Here is a 19,056-nt window from a genome sequence, read left to right as displayed (position 1 = left end):
CAGTGAAAAGAGGCAAATTCAATGCTGACTGATTGCCTGCATTTAGCTTTTTCTTTTTGTGTATCAGCCTGGTATAGTTCTTTCCCCTTTGCTTAACGACTTCCAGGAACAGGGTCTTCCTCTCCAGACCCCACAAATCCTACTGTAGTTCACTGTACCTTTTCCCTACAAGATGAACACTGACCTGCCATCTCACCTTAGCTCTCTCAGCATGAATACAGAGGGTGCAGCACAAGGAGCAGGGAGAGAAGTTGTGTTCCCACTGTGACATGCTGTGGCTCCAGGGAACACTCAGGCTGCTGTATTGACATTATGAATGAATGCACACACCTTTGTGGTTTCATTAATGACTGAACTGATAGATGAAGAGGCATGAAAGTGAACACATCCTACAAAAAAAGTAAAGACAAATGGGAAGTAATTTCAATAAAGCTCCAACACCAAAACAATGCACATAACAAATTTTTTGAAGTTTTGATTCTCTAAGGAAGCAAGTCCTTGAACCCAAAGAGGAGTCACCTGCATTCTTAAATAATTGTATGGGTGAAGCAAGTGGCAAGCAAGCAAGCAAGGTTCATTTCACCTGAATTCACAGTGACATCATGGTCACTTCCTCCACTTTCCTGTTGAAAGGCAACTTGGTGGCTGGTAACACACAAGTCTTGTGCACAGGAAAGAGTAACACTGCCTGTGCAAAACAAACAACAAAACTAACATGTGCTGTAAGAGTAGCCCTGCCTGTGTGCTGCTTTTCTTCAGTAGGTAGAGAGCAGAGGTTTTATACCAGGTCCCATAACAGTTAATGCCAAATCATCTCGGAATCTAGGGAAAAAATATAAGAAACTGGGACAGGAGTGAAAAGAGATTTATGAGTTGCAAAACTATGACAGGTAAAATTGATAATTGTTCGCACAGCTCTGAGTGCTGAATTTAATTCTGTACATAACTAGGTTGTAAGCTCGTGCTCATGTTATTATTCATTCCTCTTATTGCACTCAAAGCACCATAAAACTAAGTACTAAAACCCAATGAAACAAAAGAGGACTACAAAATCTAGCAGAGTAGACTGTTGTTCAGTCAGGAGAAAATAAGCAGATGAGGGTGCATGGTGGAAATAAAGTGGGGAAAGCAAGGCCAGATTGGGTGGCTTCATGGGCAGAAAGTCCTTAGTACACAACTAATCTTGCATTAAGCACAGGGAACTATACACACATCCCAAAATGTTCTGCACTGCCAAGAGCATTTTATATAACATGTAATTCACAGCCAAGAGAACACCTGAGGGAACATACCATGTACCCTTTTGCAGTTTCTTTCCCAAGGATGTAGGCAAAAGAATGCAAGATGCTCTGAGCAAAAGGAATAAGCAATATTCTCACAACAGTCTGAGACTGACTGAAGCTGCACTTCAGGTCTCAAAAGCCATAGGGACTGTTTGATTTTCTGATTCCCTCGCTACGACCTCTTATATTCCAGAGTACAAAGAAACAATTCTATCAAGTATTAAGGATTTGAAGGGATTGTGATTCTCCTAAATTTGCTATTGGCATTCTGACATTTTCCATACCTGACCTGTTTAATCTAGGTGTATACTCTAAAGAGACTCCTGGCTTTTCTGTAAAAGCCAAAGGCTAAGCTGTCTGAAAGCACCCAGTAAATGCCAGTGTTTTGTGCTGGTTGGTTCCCTTTATGAGCTCTGAAGAATGGGAATTATTTGAATTAATTTTTCTGAGCATTTCTTTGCTGACGAGAAGTGCAGTATAAGGGACTGTGGGCTATTGTTGCTACTGTTACAGTTCCTATTATTATTACTATTATGTTTGTTCTGTGGGAGGAAAGAAACTTGGATGGATCTCAACAGGAGAAGTCTGAATGATTGGTGCTTCAGTGGCTTTATGTGCAACCATCCTGACAGATACTCATTTTTGCAAGCTCACCTGCAAATTCATTCTCTTTCATACACACACAGGCTCTGACACAATCTAATACCTATGAACCATCCAGCACTAAAAACATTAAACTGCAGGGGAGCTCAAATGGTTTCTCTTTCTAGGGTGCAGAATATTAAACATAACATCCCCACGCATTTACTACCTATCATTACCAAATGCCTCCTATCATCAAATGCCAGGCTAATTTAAGGTCTCCATTTTCAAAGCAATCTGAATCCCTGTTTCTTTGGGCTGCACATAGCCTCTCCCAAACATGCTCACAGCTTCTTCTGACTTGCTCCCATTCTGCCTCCACCTGACCCATAGGCCAGGAGCTCCAAGGAGTTAACTGATGTTTCTGTTACGTCCATAGATGTTTTTGTACAGTCTGTAACACGAGCAAGAAAACTGAAGACCATAAAAACATAGGAACTGTGAATTGTTGTGCTGTGCACTGTTAAATGGGGTATGAATCCACCACTGAGACCCCTAGAAACATCATCAATAAGCAGAAGTAAAGGAGGTCATGTCAGGTTCAGCTCTGGCAAGATCCTGGTCATAAATTTGCAGAGGCACTTGTCCACCTTGGTGATTCCTCCCTCAGTTACAGCCTGGAGGGCAAGAAGTGATTTTGGTTTTGCCTGTAGCACATGTGCATACGCATGAGAACATCTGCACAGGCTTTGTGCTCAGCCTAGGGGCTGGTGAGTTTTTACCCCGATGTGTTAGAGCTGCAGACATTGATCTGTGTGTACAGGCTGTACCCCTCACTTTGGATCAAACCACACTTTCACACAGCACAACAGGCATAGGCCTCTATTCCCTTCAAATTCCTCCTCCAGGCCCTACTGGACTGCAAATAATTACTGTCATCATTCTGTAGTTGTTAGGACACAAAAGCATCAGCAGGACCCGAAGGCGGATCCATAGGGACAGGGAATGGCCTGTCTGTGATGGGTCAGGTCTAACCTGGGGCATGGCTGGGAACTGTGATCTGCAGACAGCATGGGACTGCCAAAGAGACACGGGAGCGTCTGCCGGCACCTAAACAAAGACAGCTTTTGCATCAGTACAGATTATGGGATTTAAGGTAACAGTGAAAGGAGGTTTGCTGAACCTCCCAACAGGTCAGAGTGAAGAAGGGTTAGCCTAGTGGGAAAACCTGGCTGTTTCCTGAGCTCTTTTATAACCTCGGTCTTGAAGCCTTTGCAATAAAGAATGAGCCCTGGGGTCAATTTTCCATTCTCTTGGCTGCCCCCTTTGCCAGGGGTAGGCGCGGGTGCGAGGGTTGCTGATGCCCTCACGGGCAGTAGCGCCGAGCGCGCTCTTCAGTCGCGCTCATCTCTGCCCCGGCCGGCCCCGCATCCCCTCAGCTCCCCGGGGAATCCTTGGGGAATAGCCTTGAGAGAGACGTGCCCATTCATGTGCGTGTGACTAATCTCATGGCAGCGCTGGCTCTGTAACTGTTTAGTAACTTCAATTTCACACTTTCCCACTGACCCACCGCGGCAGCAACAAGCCAACAAGCAGCCCTGGCTGCGAGCTCGGCCAGCTCAGTCCTTTACAGACACGGACAAGAGAGGGGAAGCTGTGCCGGGACCCGCGCACCGAGAGGAGGCTGCGCCATGCCGGGGGTCGGCGGGCACCGCTCCATGGGGGCGGGCGGGACCAGAGCCGGGCACAGGAGCCCCGCGCGTGCCACCCGCGGGTCGCACGGCGCGCGCCGCGCCGCCCATCGATGCGCTCGGCAAGCCGCGCCCCGCCCCGCGGCTGCCGCGTTGGAGGCGCTCGGCGCTCGGCTGGCCGGCCCTGCCGCGGGTCCCTCATCTCCCTGCCCAAGATGGCGGCCGCAGGCGGCGGCGCGGCGGGAAGCGGCGGGGCCGAGTGAGGCGGCCGCGGCCCGTCCCCACCCAGCGGCCGCGGCTCGGCGCCGGCGGGCCGTTTCGCCGCTGGGCGGGCCCGCAGTCGGGGCACGCCCGGACCTGCTGCAGGGGCGGAGCCGCGGGCTGGCGTGAGGCTGGAGCCCGCTCGGGTGAGGGGACGCGCGGGCGGGAGCGGGGCGGGCGAGCCCGCTTTGAACGGAGGCGGCGGCGGGTCCGGGCTCCGGGGGGTGTCGGGGCGCATGCGCAGGATGGGCCGGGGCCGCGGTTCGCGCCCTCGGCTGCGCGCGGGTTCCCCGGCGGTCCCGTCTCTGCCCTCGCGGCCTCGGCGGGAGCGGTGGCGGGACATGGGGCGAGGGGCCGCCTCCGCCAGAGGAGCGGGACCGAGGAGCGGGGCTCCGTGCGGGGCCCCGGGGCTGCCGAGGAGCGAGGCTGGGCCTGAACCGCAGGCGTGTGCGCTGAGGAGCGGGACACGTGAAGGGAGAGCTTCCCCGCCGAGCCTGTGCCATCCCTGCTGAAACCCGGGAATGTGAAGCAGAGAAGCCTAATTGAGGTTTACAGGATGAGAGTAGTTAATGGTATCTTTTGTGTTTGCTGGCTGTTTAGCGCCTTTGGGCAGTATCTACCATCTTTGTACCTGCCGAGCAGGTAACGTTTAAAAAGAGACTGAAAGGTATGCATATAGTACAAAGAAATCTTAGACTCTCCAGGTCACCCCTTCATGAATGTCTTCAGCTTTGTTTTGCTGAGCAGGATGAGGCCCTTACCTTGTTGAGCACAATACTCTGATGTTGTGTCTTCCCACTCGAGTCTCTGACAAACAACTCAAAATGTTGACAACGGCTGGATTACGATCAAGAGCCATAAGTGGCAAGATGCCCTATTTTATGCCAAGTGTAATGCTGTCTGCATGTACATATGCAGTGCTCTTGTGTGTAGGTAGAATCCTCATGTTTGCTACCAGCAATAGATAATGGTCAGAATACTGACTTGATGTTCTGCAGTCGGTGTTTTCCCAAAACCTAAAGAAATAACATGTATTCCTGTAAATTTAAACAGAAGCATCTCCTGTGTACCCACAGGCCTGATTTAGTTGTGACTTTATTGTATCAGTTAAGTAACCACTGTAGGATCAATGAGTTGTACATTGTCAGCATCAGCCAGTTGTTTATAAAATCGAGTTGCATGGGGGATGTACAAGCACAAGTTCCCTGTTCCCAAAATATTCCCACATAGCTTCAGTGTGGTGAGATGACCATGACAGCTGGGATGAGCAGACTGTGAGCTCTTTGTGGCTGGATGTTAGCACATGTGCACGTGTAACACACAAAGGCAGCTGGGAGCAATTGGATTAATCCCACAGGAGCAGAACGTGGATCTTTTCTTGCTGAGCTGGTCACTGGCTGAGGAACAAAAGCTGTTTGCTCTGAGAGAACCAGAGTGTGGCCATTCCACAGCAGCACTGCCCTGCTGTGTGCCCCTAGCTGGTGCAGTGAGAGGACTGAAAGCTGAGGGCAGAGGTTGGGTTGCTGCAGGCCTAGCTAAAAGGAGTGCTCTCTTCCATCCCTTCTCCCAGGCTGGCACACACTGGCTGCAGTGATAGCATCAAAAGGATACACACCTCTAATACAAAATGTGTGATCCTCTAGTAAAAAAAAAACAAAAAAACCACCAATAATAATTATTTTGTAATTTAATTCCTTCTGTCTGGTGCCTTCTTTTCCTTCACTTCATCTGAGATTCAAGGGTTTGAAATCTCTTTAAACATCCCGCTCTTTGCTACAGTGGCTCCTGACAAAAATGGCTTTGACACAGTTTGGGTGCAGTTTTGTGTGTCATGAAAATCAAACCCAGTTGTCTTCTCACCCTCTTTCTATTTTTGTAAATAAATTAGTTCAGTGATTCAGATATTTTATGAGAAAGCAGTGGTATTTTCTATCTTTAAAATAACGCAAATATCTATTTTTATTAAAAAACCCAAATCTGTCAAGCCTGAAGAGTGACCACTCATTTCCTTTCTCTTTCCCACTGTTTTCCAAAGAATCCTTATTTGGTTCAGAGAAAATTTCCTCATGTGCATAGTGATTCTTCTTTATGGGAGGGTTATTTTTATTCTCTGTTTCTCAGACCTTTTCCTATAGATGGGAACGGGGGAAGGAGCCCAGACGTGGCAGCTCATTCACAGGCTCCTGCAGGACCACCATGGCTTATGATGGCACCAAGAAGAAAGAAGGTATGACTGCTTCATAATCTCAGAGGGATTAGCACAAAAAAACAAAGAAATTTTTAAAAAGGGTGCCCTTTGCAGCTCTTGCCAGGCCATGCAGAGTGGGAAAGAAATTAGGGTGCTGTGGAACCCTTAAATTTAACCTGGCCAGGTTACTGGAGGATCCCAAGCCCTTGACTTCCAGGTGCAATGTACTGGGATTAGAATTTGAGAGAAATGGGTGGCATTTCCTAATGCAGACACCGTGATGGGAAACTTTGCTACTGCAGCATTTCTTCTCCCTGCCAATCAATGGCACAGGGATGAGGGATAATGATAAATTTAGTCATGGTAGCATTTCTAGGTCCACTTGTCTTTAGGAAGGAACATAGAGATTAAATATGGAATGACTGTGTTAGAGCACTGAGCCCCATCCTTCTGGTCAGACAGTACAGACTGTTTGTTACCTTTCAGGCCTCTGTGCTTGTTGGGCTTTGTGCATCACTCTGTGCCAATGTCCTCTGTTAGGAGTGGTCCACTTGTCTGTCATTCCTGAATGTGGTATTTAATTTCCTCCTTTTTTCCCATTTCCCACAAATCAGAGTTCCTAGAGAGTCACCGAAGCGTTGATGACGGGCTGGCACCTGGCAGGATACAGCGAGAGAAAAAGCGCTCGTACAAGGATCTTCTGCAAGAGGAAAACGAGATCACAGCTCAGGTAGAAACCCACAGAGAAAAGGTTCAAGGTCTAAAGATATGTATAAAGGTAGTGATGGGATGGAATGGGGTGGAATGAGTTTCTTGTCCTTTTTTTTTTTTTTTTTTAAATTTAGAAGCATATAGAAGCCATCAAGAGCAGCTAATAATGTTCTGTATTGTTCAGTAACTTTCCTGGGAAAAAGGAAGGCAATCAATCCCTGATTCCAATTTTTCTGGCCTCAGAAAATGAGGGAGTAGGAGTGTTGTCCTAGTGTTGATGTAGAACCTTGCAAGTAAGAAGATGCTGCAAATAACTTCTTACACACATTTTTAAAAATAGCATTTACAGTTGTATGAATCGCCAGCAAAGGATGAATAGAATATTACCTGATGCACTGCAGACAGCCTCCAGCAATAGCTCATGAGAAGAATGAACTTGTCCCGTTTACTCCTTTGAGGCCTTAACTCTTGAAACACATGGTGGCAACTTAAGTTTCTTCAAAGCTTTCCTCTTTGAGCTGCAGTTTCTGCTGTTAGCTCACAGGTGGCTATCTAATGATTTGGGGTGTTTTTCATCTTGAAAGCAAGTTCTTGATTAAAATTAAATCTTCAACCATGCAGTTGGAATTCTTTAGAGGAGTTTCAGATTCATAAATTGATCAAGACACAGATAATAATTAGGTGGCATGGCATATTAAGGACATATTTTTGTCCCATCATTTTAGTTGTCACTTCTTTGTACCTCCTGTTACTACTCTTTCAGCTTGGTAAGAATGAAATGCTCTCCTTTGTTTTCAAGGCTTGACAGTCTATGCATCTGAAGTTATTTCTTAGCTTTAATAAAGGTTAGATGTCTTATATAAACTTATCAGCTGATCTCCAAGTGATGGCTTTCATTGCCCATATCTCAACACTTTGCAAAGGTCTTTTTTCTTTTATGTGTCTTCTCACACTTGGGGTCTCCCTGCAGAGATCTGTCTTTCAGTTTCCTTGGAGCCCTGTTGTGCTGCTGTGCCTACAGAAAGTTTGATGTCAATTAGGTGACTGTTGTGCTGGAACCAATCCTGACTAATGATATTTCTTGTATTCTCACACCTGTCTGTAACATGCGTTTTGTCTTACTTTAAACCTGCACAGTGTGGTCTTGGGGACAGAGTAGGTTTTCTTTTAGCACCTAGAATAATGATCCTGGTTTATATGTACAGTTCCTTGGTGTTAAAGTAGTACAAATAACTTTTGACAGCTCGTACAAATGCTTATCTATGTTAATAGTGCATGTTATTCTTACATTGTTTCCCTTCTTTTTATCAGCAACTTTTTTTTTTTTCATATTCCAGGACAGTGAGTTTTTTCCAGGGACAGAAGCTCACAAAAAGAAGAGAAAGCACTCCTCTGATGAGTTCTGCTACAGAGGTAAGGTAGTAATCAAGCAGGGGAAGGGGCTAAACACATCATGACTTTTAGGAAAGGATGCTCTTAAACCAGTTGTCATCAAGCTTTGTGGTTAGCATTTTATAGGAGGAGAGTACATCAACCTGCCTTAGAACAAGTAATCAGAAACCTGACACAGATCAGCACCAGACAGCAGAAGATTAGGGAATTATATTTTCAGAGTCTGTCTTAACAAATTGCCATTGCAGGGAGTTGAGAATCTTCCATCACCTTTTCATTGACAAGTTGTAGTTTTCTAACTCACCTTCACATTTGACGTTTGCTTTTCTTGTTTTCCTGTTGCATTACAAACTAATTACACTATAAGTATAACTTTCTCTGAATTTATCAAAATAGAATGTCTGAGGTTGAAAAACAAATGCTTTTCTGTTCAGTTACTCTCACAGTTAATAAGTTGGCCAGAAAATGACAATTCAGTTCATAGACACTTAACACATTTAGGATTTGTTATTGGCCCAATAGAAGGAGAAAGCCAAGCTGAAATTTCATCTTCCAGCAAAATCTGTCTAGAGAATGAAAATCTTGTATTTTCAACTCATTGGTCTCACCTTGGCTAAAAATATCATGAAAACCTTGCACTTGAGATGTAATTTCAGTTAGATGTATTTTCATCAAAACATTTTATTTCACAACTCACAAATGGAGTTTCACAAAACTTTAACAGCTTTCCTTTTGTCTCTCCCTTCCTTAAATTACTTGACCAGCTCAGGTGTCACAGGCTCTGAATTGTGCCAGTAAGGCTGTGCTGAGCTGCTGTGGTTCTCTTTAAGCCAAGATGTAAATCTGTCAGCTCTAATTGTAAGGATCACAAGATTCTCACTTCCCTTCTTTAAGGGAATCATCTCAATGTACATTTCTCTTGATCTTTTTCAGGTGTCTCACCTTTGGATCTACCATCAAAAAAGAAGAAAAAAGCATCTTCTAGCCCATCCTCAGCTGATACATCCATGGATTTACTCAAGGCTATCAACTCACCTTTGGCCACAAGCTCAAAGTCTTCAAAGAGAACCTTTGAAAAATCATCTCATTCTTCCTCTGGCCATTCTGAAAGTAGAAAGGAGCATCCCAAGAAGAAGCTGAGTGGAAGCAGTGGGGAGCACTCAGTGGATGACAGCAGCTCCCACAAATCTAAAAAAATGAAACCTCTTTACGTGAACACGGAGACACTTACTCTCCGTGAACCTGATGGCTTGAAGATGAAGCTCATCCTTTCACCAAAAGAGAAAAGTAGTGCAGCAGATGATGATTCTTTATCCTACTCTTCAGCACCAGCAGCTGCAAAGAAATCTTCAAAGAAATCAGCTAGAGATGAGCAAGGCTCATTCGTGCTGGGGCACGATCTGCAGAACTTCCTGAAGTCATCCCGGAAAAAGCACAAAGCACCTCCAGACTCACATCCACCTTCTGAGAGTTTTGGTGCTGACACCTCCCTTCATTCAGAGGGCCATGGAAGTGAGTACGAGGTTTCAGGTGTGGAGGCACCGCCAGAATCTGGTTCTTCCTCTGGTGGAGAGTTGGAGGCTGGAGAGCTGGTGATAGACGACTCCTACCGGGAAATCAAGAAGAAGAAGAAGTCAAAAAAAAGTAAGAAAAAAAAGGACAAGGAGAAACACAGAGAGAAGAAGCACTCCAAGTCTAAAAAGAGTTCTGGGCACTCTCCTGTCTCAGCATCAGAAGTAAGAGTGTCACCACCACCTTCCAGTACCCCCTATGTTGTCCCTCCACCTCCTGCTGTTTTTCACTCCGATGGTCAAGGTGAGAAGAGGAGGAAAAAAGAAGACAAGGAGAAGGACAAGGCTGAGAAATGGGAAAAGGAAAGAGAGAAGGAAAAGGAAAGAGAAAAAGAAAAGGAAAGAGAAAGAGAAAAGGAAAGAGAAAAAGAAAAGGAAAGAGAGAAGGAGAAGGAAAGAGAAAAAGAAAAGGAAAGAGAGAAGGAAAAGGAAAGAGAGAAGGAGAAGGAAAGAGAAAAGGAAAAAGAAAGAGAAAAAGAAAAGGAAAGAGAAAAGGAAAGAGAAAGAGACAAAGTAAGGAAAAGTTGAAGGGAAAGTAGAAATTGGGTGGTGGGTAATGGTGAATTAGGCACTCCATTACAAAAGCATGTTAAATTGAAACAAAGGATAACTGATACCAATTATCAGTGATTTAACTGAAGCATGTTTGGAAAAGTGTGTCAGCCACCATGATTTCTATTTGCAGCAAAAGGAATATGTGTTCTTCTGGCTTTGTGGTACAGAGAATCCTTAGCCAATAGAGGTTCTCTGGGAAAGTTATACTTAATTTTGCTTGGTGCAGGTCATGTACCAAGCACATCTGCATCTTTTTCTAATGTGACTGGCTCTAGCTATTCCCAGGCAGACTTTTGGACTACTGATCAAAGTTCCTGTAAAAAGGAATCAAGCTGTTACCTGAAAATTGAAGATATTTACCCATTTACTCCTGTATTCAAATGAAATTCTAATTCTAATAGACTACCATGTTCCCAGTTTTGTCCTATACTAATATATTCAGTTTTCCATGGTTACTACATAAAGATATGAGTAGCAGAAATGGTAGCTAGCATATGAACAAGTTTACAAATGAGATAACTGTAGCTGTGTAAGTAAATGGGGAAAAGCAGCTTGTGCATGTTCAGTTAGAGAAATAATGCTTTGTGTGAGGAAATGGACAGAGCCCAAATCTGTTCAGCCATTATCCTATTCTCTTTGGGAATTTTTCTCTGATCATAGCTCAGCAATTGCAATACCTTTGCTGTCAATGTACTACACAGTCTCTTTTCCTGCCAAATAGAAGTACTTTGTAAGGATGCAAGGAATGGAACAAAACATTGTCATGAGGACTAAATTGTTTTGATAGATCTGTAATAGCTACTGTGAATAGTATAACAGATACTGGGTTTTATTATAGGATTTGAAACTGAGATATATTAACAAAGTTGTACGTCGATCATGAATTTAGAGTAGCAGCTTGTTGAGTTTTGCAAGATAAGCCTTATACTGAGACTGGTTCTGGCTGATTCCTCTGAATTCATGAAGACTAAATTCAGCCAGAAGATGTAAAGGACTGCTTTTTAAAGTTTCTCATCTAAGTACCATATCTTTCTTTAAGTCTTTAATGAATGCCAAATTCTTATTAAATTGGAGAAGAAGATCTCATCATAATTAAAAATCTTTGTTTCCTTTCTTCCTCTGACTAGCCAAAGAAGAAAAACATGTCTGCTTATCAAGTGTTCTGTAAGGAATATCGTACAACTATTGTGTCTGAGCACCCTGGAATAGGTAAGGGAATAATCCAGCTTTCTCTTCTGTTGATTTTACAACAGTCAGATTAATTAGCAGAACATACTGTCTCTGTTTCAGACCAACTTCTTAATTTTGACATAATGCAAAGAATTTGCCAATGTTATTTAGAGTAAGAGGTGGCAAAGGGGACAGGAGTGGATTTCATGATTGTATTATAATTTTATTTTAACCAAGTTGTGAATTTAGGTAAAGAACTTGCTAGCTCTTTCTTTACTTAAAGAGCTACCTTCATTGTGTTCTTTACCTGTAAATACACTGTGACTTCATCTTCCTGCTATCAGCTGTTTGGTTTTTTTTTTTTCATTTTAAGGTGTAACAGGAATGCACATTTTCAGGACAGTGTGGAGAGTTCCAGTTGTAAAATGGCTTGCTTCCTAAATGTGTATGGATGGGCCAGTAAATATCCTATTTCTCTCCAGGATTTTATGATCAAATTTGTTTTAAACGTTTTTCTTCTTTCTTTCTCCCAGATTTTGGAGAGCTAAGTAAAAAACTGGCAGAAGTGTGGAAGCAGCTACCTGAGAAGGATAAACTGGTGAGTGCTTGTGTGAGTTGTTGTGTAAAATTATTTCTGTGAACTAGATGCTTAGATCAGAATGTGCTAGCTGCATTGCCACATTGCCTTGAAATATGTTACCTGTATCCTTAAAGCATGTAAAGGTGCAAAGTATGGAAATCTTGCCCTTGCAAAGATAAAAGCATTCATTTTCTTCTCATGGGATTGCTTCACCTCCTAGCTATGTAACATCATTTTGCCTCCAGGTCCTGGCATCACATAACAATTATCTAATGTTATGAATCTTTCTTTTCTTGCCATGGCAACTACAGGTCTGGAAGCAGAAAGCTCAGTATCTCCAACACAAGCAGAATAAAGCAGAGGCCACCACTGTGAAGAGAAAGGCATCATCTTCAGATGGTGCACCAAAAATGAAAGGTAATTGGTGCATTTTATTTGTGTCATCTCTTTTCTTGCACAGGGAAGATAGTATCACCTGTGGAACAAAAAACAAAGTCCTTATCTGTGCTTCTCCTCCCTACCTGCTGTTCTCACAAAGCATGACATTTAAATCCCAAGTGAAATCAACTTTTCTGTGAGAGCAAGAGTGATGTCAGCATTTTTCACAAAGATGTCCTTATTTGATTCATAGAATGGTATTGATTTTGGCAGTTTAGGGATTGAAATGTAAAATAAGAAGAGGCAGAAATGATGTTCTAGTTGGTTTAGTTTGCTGCTAGAGAGAAGATGGGTTGTTCATGGTTTAGTATCTCTGTTATCAAATCTCCCCAGCTGCATTCAGCTGAGGTAGATATTTTGTACATGTAAAAAAAAAGTTTCAAGTCCAAAGACTACGAGACTGGGGAAACAGAACTATTGTAGCATCTCATGCCTATAAAATTTGAACTTTAGTAAATAAATAGGCTCGTGAGTAAAACAGGGAAAGCAAGGAATATGGAATTTTAATTTGTGTGTTTTCCAGCTTCTCCAACAGGAGTGATCTCTCCTCACAAAAAATCCCCCACCAGCACCGTGGTGGTGCCTTCCTCACCAGCCAAAGCCCCTGAGACAGATCCCATTGATGTAGCTGCACATTTACAGTTGCTGGGTGAATCTCTGAGCCTCATTGGACACAGACTGCAGGAAACAGAGGTGAGCTTGTAACCAGCAATGTCACAGTAACATCTACACAATGCATTCAGGAAGATGATTATTTTATTTTCTTGAAAGTTTAACCAGTGGTTTTCTGATAGGAAGAGAAACTAGAGGTGGCGTGCTCTGTTTTTTTGGTGCATTGCTCTTTATTTTCAGTGAAATAAAAGGACTCAGTAAGCAGTTGGCATTAAAGAATGGCAGGTGCTTTGCAGCTTTAGGTCCTTGAAAGCAATTTGTAGTTCAGTAAACTCTTCAGTCTTTTCTGACTGTATGTTCACCTTGGATTTGGTACTTCCTTGCTATTTTGTCAGTCTCTGGTCAGTTTGTTACTGTTCTACTTTTTAGAAAACTGTCAGCCTTTCCCAAGAATTTTTTTGTATGTTGTCTAGTTTTCTGGCAGTATCGTATTGCCAGTGCTTTGGATTAGGATTGTTTCAATGCTGTTTAATGACAGTGACTCTGTGGATGCATATTCACACTCTGAGAACTCAGCCCAGCTTCTAAGGAGAAAGCATATTTGTCTCAAGTAATATCACTGTGTTTTATGAGTAGCATGATAATCTCACCCCACTATGCTTGCTTATTTTATCAACAGTGAAATAAATGTTCTTACATTTTGGTTTTGGTATGACTGATTGAGATCATGAGAGGAACAACCAGAGCCCAGAAAAGCACACAGACAAATTCGCTTTCCTGAAAGTATATCAATGACTAAAGCATTTGCTATAGGCTTAGCATTTTATAACTTAAAAAAATCAAACAACTGTTGCCATTAGGACTCATGTAGTTAACAAAATAGATGGTACAAAATGGCACAGAAAATATATTACAAAATTTTGTGGGATCAATGTTTTATACAACTGACAACTTTCTGATGGTTTTTGTTGATTCCTATATTTATCTTTCACCAGTTCGTTGCCTGCTGAATTCTAAATTTTTTGAGCCAGCAGTCTCTCTGGGAAGCACAAGGCACAGTTTTGTTACTGTGTAAATAGTGGAAGTGGACTGGAGGAGCTGAAGATACAGTATCTGCATGAGAATGGATACAGATAAGAAAGAAGCCAAATTTCCACTTCTCATCCCTGTCCCATTTTTTTCTTTCCTCACTACCAGGGCATGGTGGCTGTTTCAGGAAGTTTGTCAGTACTCCTAGATTCAATCATCTGTGCTTTGGGCCCGTTGGCATGTCTGACCACACAACTGCCTGAGTTAAATGGATGTCCAAAGCATGTTTTGGTGAGTTCTTTATGGTTATTTTCTTTCTAGTAGTGTTAATTTCAGTAGAGTCCAAATAGAGCTTTTTTGAATAATCAGTGTAACATTATTATAATTCCAATGCAATAAGAAAATTTGTCTTGGTTATGGTCTTTTATAGATGCATATTTATTGAAATTCTTACAGATATTACCATTGTACAATAGTGTGCAACCTTTTTTTTTCCCACTGGTAAGTGACCTAGTACTTGTAGCATTGATTGCAGTGTGGGTAGGTCCTGTTTTAGTCATGATGGAGTCAATCAATCTGAATCGAATAAAAGTATACCAGTATTTTTGAAAGTTCTAATTTTCCATTAAAATAAAACCCACCTTCTAGCTGCTCTTTATCACACAAGCTGGTTTTTCTTCAGTAGCATAAAAAGCAATTTGTGATCTCAGGATTCCTAATGTCCTAAGGTGTAGGACCTTTCACAAGTGGCTGAAACCTCCTCTGAGGAAAGAAAAATAGTCTGTTTTAAGGAACTGCATAACTACAGTTTCTTTTCCACTTTAAGCCACTCTTAATATTGAACTCTGATTTAGCAACAGCTCATGGCATCTATGTAGCCTGATGTGGACATAGATTAAGATGGCAGCAGCCATCACAAGTCATACTTCCTACAGCAGACATGAATAAAGCAACAAAGGAGAGGGGCAAAAATAAAAAAATACAGTCTGCAAAAGTTAAGAGACCAAAACCAAGTCTAGCTGAGGGGGCAATGAAAATGGCATATGAATTGACATGTCATAATAGGGCAGCCCAAACATTTATTCATTAAGAGAATGGACTGTCAACAACAGGAAAAAAGTTGACAATTTAGTCTGTGAACACCCACAAACTGGCTCTGTGCACAAAAGCTGAGTCAGTGGGGTGTTCCCATCTTAAGCCATGGAAAAACTCGGATGCTTTCTTTCCCTTCTGCTTGCCAAGTTTATTCAGAGCAGTGACGCCACATGATCAGTGGTGCATTTATTAGAAACTCGATCAACTTATTGTTATAAGGAGCAATGGAGCTTTAGGTGACTTATGGCAGCTGCCCTTCACTTCTGGAAAGCCGTGTTCAGGAGCTGATGATAAATCTGATTTTCACAGTCAGACACATAATGACAGTAGTGTTCTGAGACACTGATAAACCCCAGCGGTTGTTTTGCAATTTATGTTTGAGACAGTAGGTGGCATTGCTAAATTCTAGAATCACAGCTGGTGCAGATCCAGCTGCTCCGTCTCTCCGTTAAAGGTGCTGTTCCTAAGGCCTTCTCCAGCCACGGGGTTGAGCTTACTGAAACACTGCATCTGAAAAACATACAGCTGGGTCTTTTTTTCTGATGTGCATGAGAAGGATTCCTCAGAATTCTGTTTGTTGCATTTTCCAAGAAAAACTGAAGGGCACTTCTTTTTGCCATCTGACACACCCTATTAGAGGTGATCAATAGGCAGATTTGGTTGTCTCATAACATCTTGTAACACAAGTGACTTTGCTTAGTACCCTCACCTGTGCCATTTTTAAAGATTTCAAGTTATTACCTGACACTAAAAACCACCGAATTTCTTTTCCCAGTCAAACACACTAGACAACATTGCCTACATCATGCCTGGACTTTGATGGGAAAGGATCTTGGGATGTACTCAACCTCTGTGCAACTGACTTGTGTACATGCACTACACCGGCGCTCCTGAAGGGCTCCATGTGGAGGCTTTTTAAGTTTTATATGTGTATAGTATATACATAGGATTGTAACTATTTGACTTGTATTTTGTGAAAAGTTGTGAAGTTAAGCTGAGAAAACTCTTTTGTGTTGGTGGTTGAAATGTCCTCCAATCTGAAAGTATTTCGCATGAAGAATTCAGAAAGCTTTTGAGATATTCGCCTTAAATTCAGATTTAGTGGGGAAAACAAACAGAGAAGGGATTTCTTGATATAAAGAAGAAAGCTGTCACCATGAGAGAGGTCATTGAAACAGGTTGCCCAGAGAGGTTCTTGACTCTCCTTCCCTCAATGATACTCAAAAACTGAATGATCAGCCTTCTCTAGTTGGACTTGCTTTTAGCAGGGAGATGAAACAGATGATCTCCTGATATCCCTGCCTAAACTGAAGTATTGATATTTTGTGGGCAGGTAGAGATGATAATATATTTTGGACCAAGGAATAGAACTGAATTCTTCACCAGCCCTATTTGTAACTATTTTTCTGTTTAAAACCCATTTCTTGAGGGGAAAGCTGAATAGCTTTTTTGCCTCTTGGTCAACCCCTACTCTTCAGTCAGTTATTACTGAAAGTTGTAAGTGTTGGCTGGCTGGTCTGGTAGCTGGCATTTGAAGTGAAGATGATAAATTTAATTTTTCCTTGTGGAGACTCATATTGAAATCATCATTAGCACAATGTATCAATCCATTGCATTGACTTGAGAGAATGAGCCTCCTGCTGATTTTTCCACAGCATGGTCAGCCTGCTTTGATGGAAAGGAGTAGAGAAGCAGATGGGAAAACTTGGATTGTTTCTGCCCATCTTGCACCTGTTTTGTGAAATGGCTCATCCCCCATCCCTCTCACCAGCACTATTGCAGTGGCTGTGGTGCTGCTGCAAGGCAGTGACCAGTGGCCAGTTTGAAGCAGTTATGGCCAAGTAAGGCACATGTGGGTTGATTGGACTGGTTTCCCTCCCTTCCAGCCACATACTTGGAGTTTGGTTTTCTGCTCCTCTGGAAGAGGAGCTGCAGGAGAACACGTGATTCTTGTTTAGGCTTTTGTCTGTGTGTATGTATGTGTATGTGGTGTCCATATCACATGTATTTAGCTTTTACCAATATCTGTAACAGATTTTAATTTATCCTGTATATTTCTCTGTGCGTGCGTGTATATATTTATATATATACATAATTTAAAAGCAAAAATTCCTCCCTCAGCCAACAGCGTGTGGAAAATGTGAATCAAGTTTGCCTCACCTCACTTCCTGCAGGAATCAATTCTATGTATAGTAGTAAGCATGGGCATTTTGTAAGGAAACACCAGGAAGATTCTAAGTGTTTGTAGAAACAGGCTATCTTGTGAAGGTAGGCAGAACAACTGAAACACCATTTGACTCGGGCCTTTTCAGCTCTGTAACAGGAAAGTTTTAAAATCACAAGAAGCATTTTTTACTTCCAAGTCTAGCTTCTCTTTCTTAGGACAGTTGAAAGTGAACTGTCCCTCATTGTGGCTGAGCCTCAAATCAGAAATAAATTAAATCCTGGGATATGGAGGAGGGTTTTTCTCCCCATGCTCTTTGCCACGTATTCCCCAGATGTGCCTGTGCAAGGTAGTCTGTCTCTTACAGATCTTTTCTCAGTGCAGTGAGGGGTTTTCTCAGCAGAGGAGGCACAGAACATTCTCAGACCACCAGGCCAGAACACGTTTTAACAGCTTAGGACAAATCCCAATGAGCCTGGAAATAGGAAGGGCCCAGGAAGGATGCAATCCAATCCTGCTTCAGATCCTGGCATCTGCAGCATCTGCTGCTGTGAGCAGCACAAAATAACTGGCTCTTTCCAGCCCTTCACAGTTGAGAGCATTGTGGTGAAGGGCTAGATCTGCTTTTGAAGAAACAGAAGGGGATCAGCTTTAGCTTTGTCCTCTGTACAACAGAAAATTCTTGAAGAGTGAAAAACACAAATGACCCTGGTGTATTGTATTTTTATTAAAATTTGTACACTTTGTATAATCTGTATCTTGTGGTATTTGGTACTATAGGGAAAACTTTGTCAAGACTTAGCAGGTTTTATATTTTTGTTATTTCTTTGCTGTTTGGTCCTGATTACATTACAATTATACACAGAGTTTTTTGTACTGTACTTACAATATAATTTTTTTTTAACTTCTGGAGTATTGTCGTTCATTTCTGGCATGTGCTGTTTTCTGCAGCTGTCATTATCACTTGTGTTTTGCCGAGAAATACTAAATACATCCAATCCTAACCCTGCTAAACTCACTCACTTGGCAGGCAAGCTGTACTGTTGCCAGCAGCACCAGTCACCCAAATTACCACTCGGGTTCCTGACTGCTTGGGACCCCCCAGAAGGGAGCTGTAGCATGGAGCACTGCAGGTAACCAGGCATTTGTCTTCCCTGCTGCCTCACCTCAGTTCAGGTTCGTGGGTTCAGGTGACACCGATACACGGGACTCGAGTGTGCTGAGCAGCATGTCAGGCGTGGCAGCGTTAGAGCGGATTTGTGCTGGCATTAACACGTCCCCAATTTTCGGGTATGGGTGTTGGTTGGTTGATTGCAGCCTCGGCTTGGGCAGGGCGGTTGCTTAGTCCCAGAACGTGCCAACCACCCTCTGTGGAGTCGCAGGATGGTCTGGGTTGGAAGGACCTTAAAGATCATTTCCAAAATCCCTGCTACAGACAGGGACACCCACAAAAAATTTGCTCAAAGCCCCATCTAACCTGGCCTGGAACACTTCCAAGGATGAGGCATCCACAACTCTTGGCAACCTGTCGCCTCACCAACCTCACAGTAAAGAATTTCTTCCCAACTCCTACGAGTACGCTCCCACACCGGGCTATGGAAAACTAAAAACCCATCGCCACGGTCTTTCCAGGGTTTGGGCACCGCTCAGGCTCGCGGGTTGCAGAAGGCGGCGGAGGCTCCCGGCGGCGGGAGCCCCTCGGTTCCTGCTAAGGGCCAGCAGGACCAGGGCGCC

General features: G+C 43.0%; 1 protein-coding gene across 2 annotated transcripts; it reads left to right on the top strand.

Annotated features, from left to right (window-relative positions):
- Positions 1-3,728: 3,728 nt before the first annotated feature.
- HMGXB4 (HMG-box containing 4) lies at positions 3,729-18,230 on the top strand. 2 transcript variants are annotated; one of them, XM_079305273.1, is made up of 12 exons: positions 3,729-3,963; positions 5,939-6,044; positions 6,620-6,735; positions 8,054-8,129; positions 9,042-10,035; positions 10,156-10,192; positions 11,362-11,443; positions 11,938-12,002; positions 12,296-12,401; positions 12,946-13,115; positions 14,232-14,354; positions 15,934-18,230. In XM_079305273.1, exons 2-12 carry the CDS (start codon positions 6,014-6,016, stop codon positions 15,976-15,978), a joined length of 1,845 nt encoding a protein of 614 aa, XP_079161399.1. In that variant the 5' UTR covers positions 3,729-3,963; positions 5,939-6,013; the 3' UTR covers positions 15,979-18,230. The 2 variants fall into 2 exon arrangements, with proteins under 2 accessions (XP_079161399.1, XP_079161398.1); XM_079305272.1 differs by having other exon boundaries at positions 9,042-10,192.
- The last annotated feature ends 826 nt before the right edge of the window (positions 18,231-19,056 follow it).

The sequence above is a fragment of the Erithacus rubecula genome (genome assembly GCF_903797595.1).
Source record: "Erithacus rubecula genome assembly, chromosome: 4".
Taxonomy (NCBI): Eukaryota; Metazoa; Chordata; class Aves; order Passeriformes; family Muscicapidae; genus Erithacus; species Erithacus rubecula.
This window is presented reverse-complemented; position numbering and strand designations above follow the sequence as displayed.

Bases quoted from the DNA above. Each gene is read 5' to 3' on its own strand.
- HMGXB4 (XM_079305272.1), top strand. From the start codon at position 6,014: ATGGCTTATGATGGCACCAAGAAGAAAGAAG. The intron at 12,402-12,945 runs GTAATTGGTGCA...TGTGTTTTCCAG, and splicing joins TGGTGCACCAAAAATGAAAG to CTTCTCCAACAGGAGTGATC. The intron at 13,116-14,231 runs GTGAGCTTGTAA...CCTCACTACCAG, and splicing joins ACAGACTGCAGGAAACAGAG to GGCATGGTGGCTGTTTCAGG.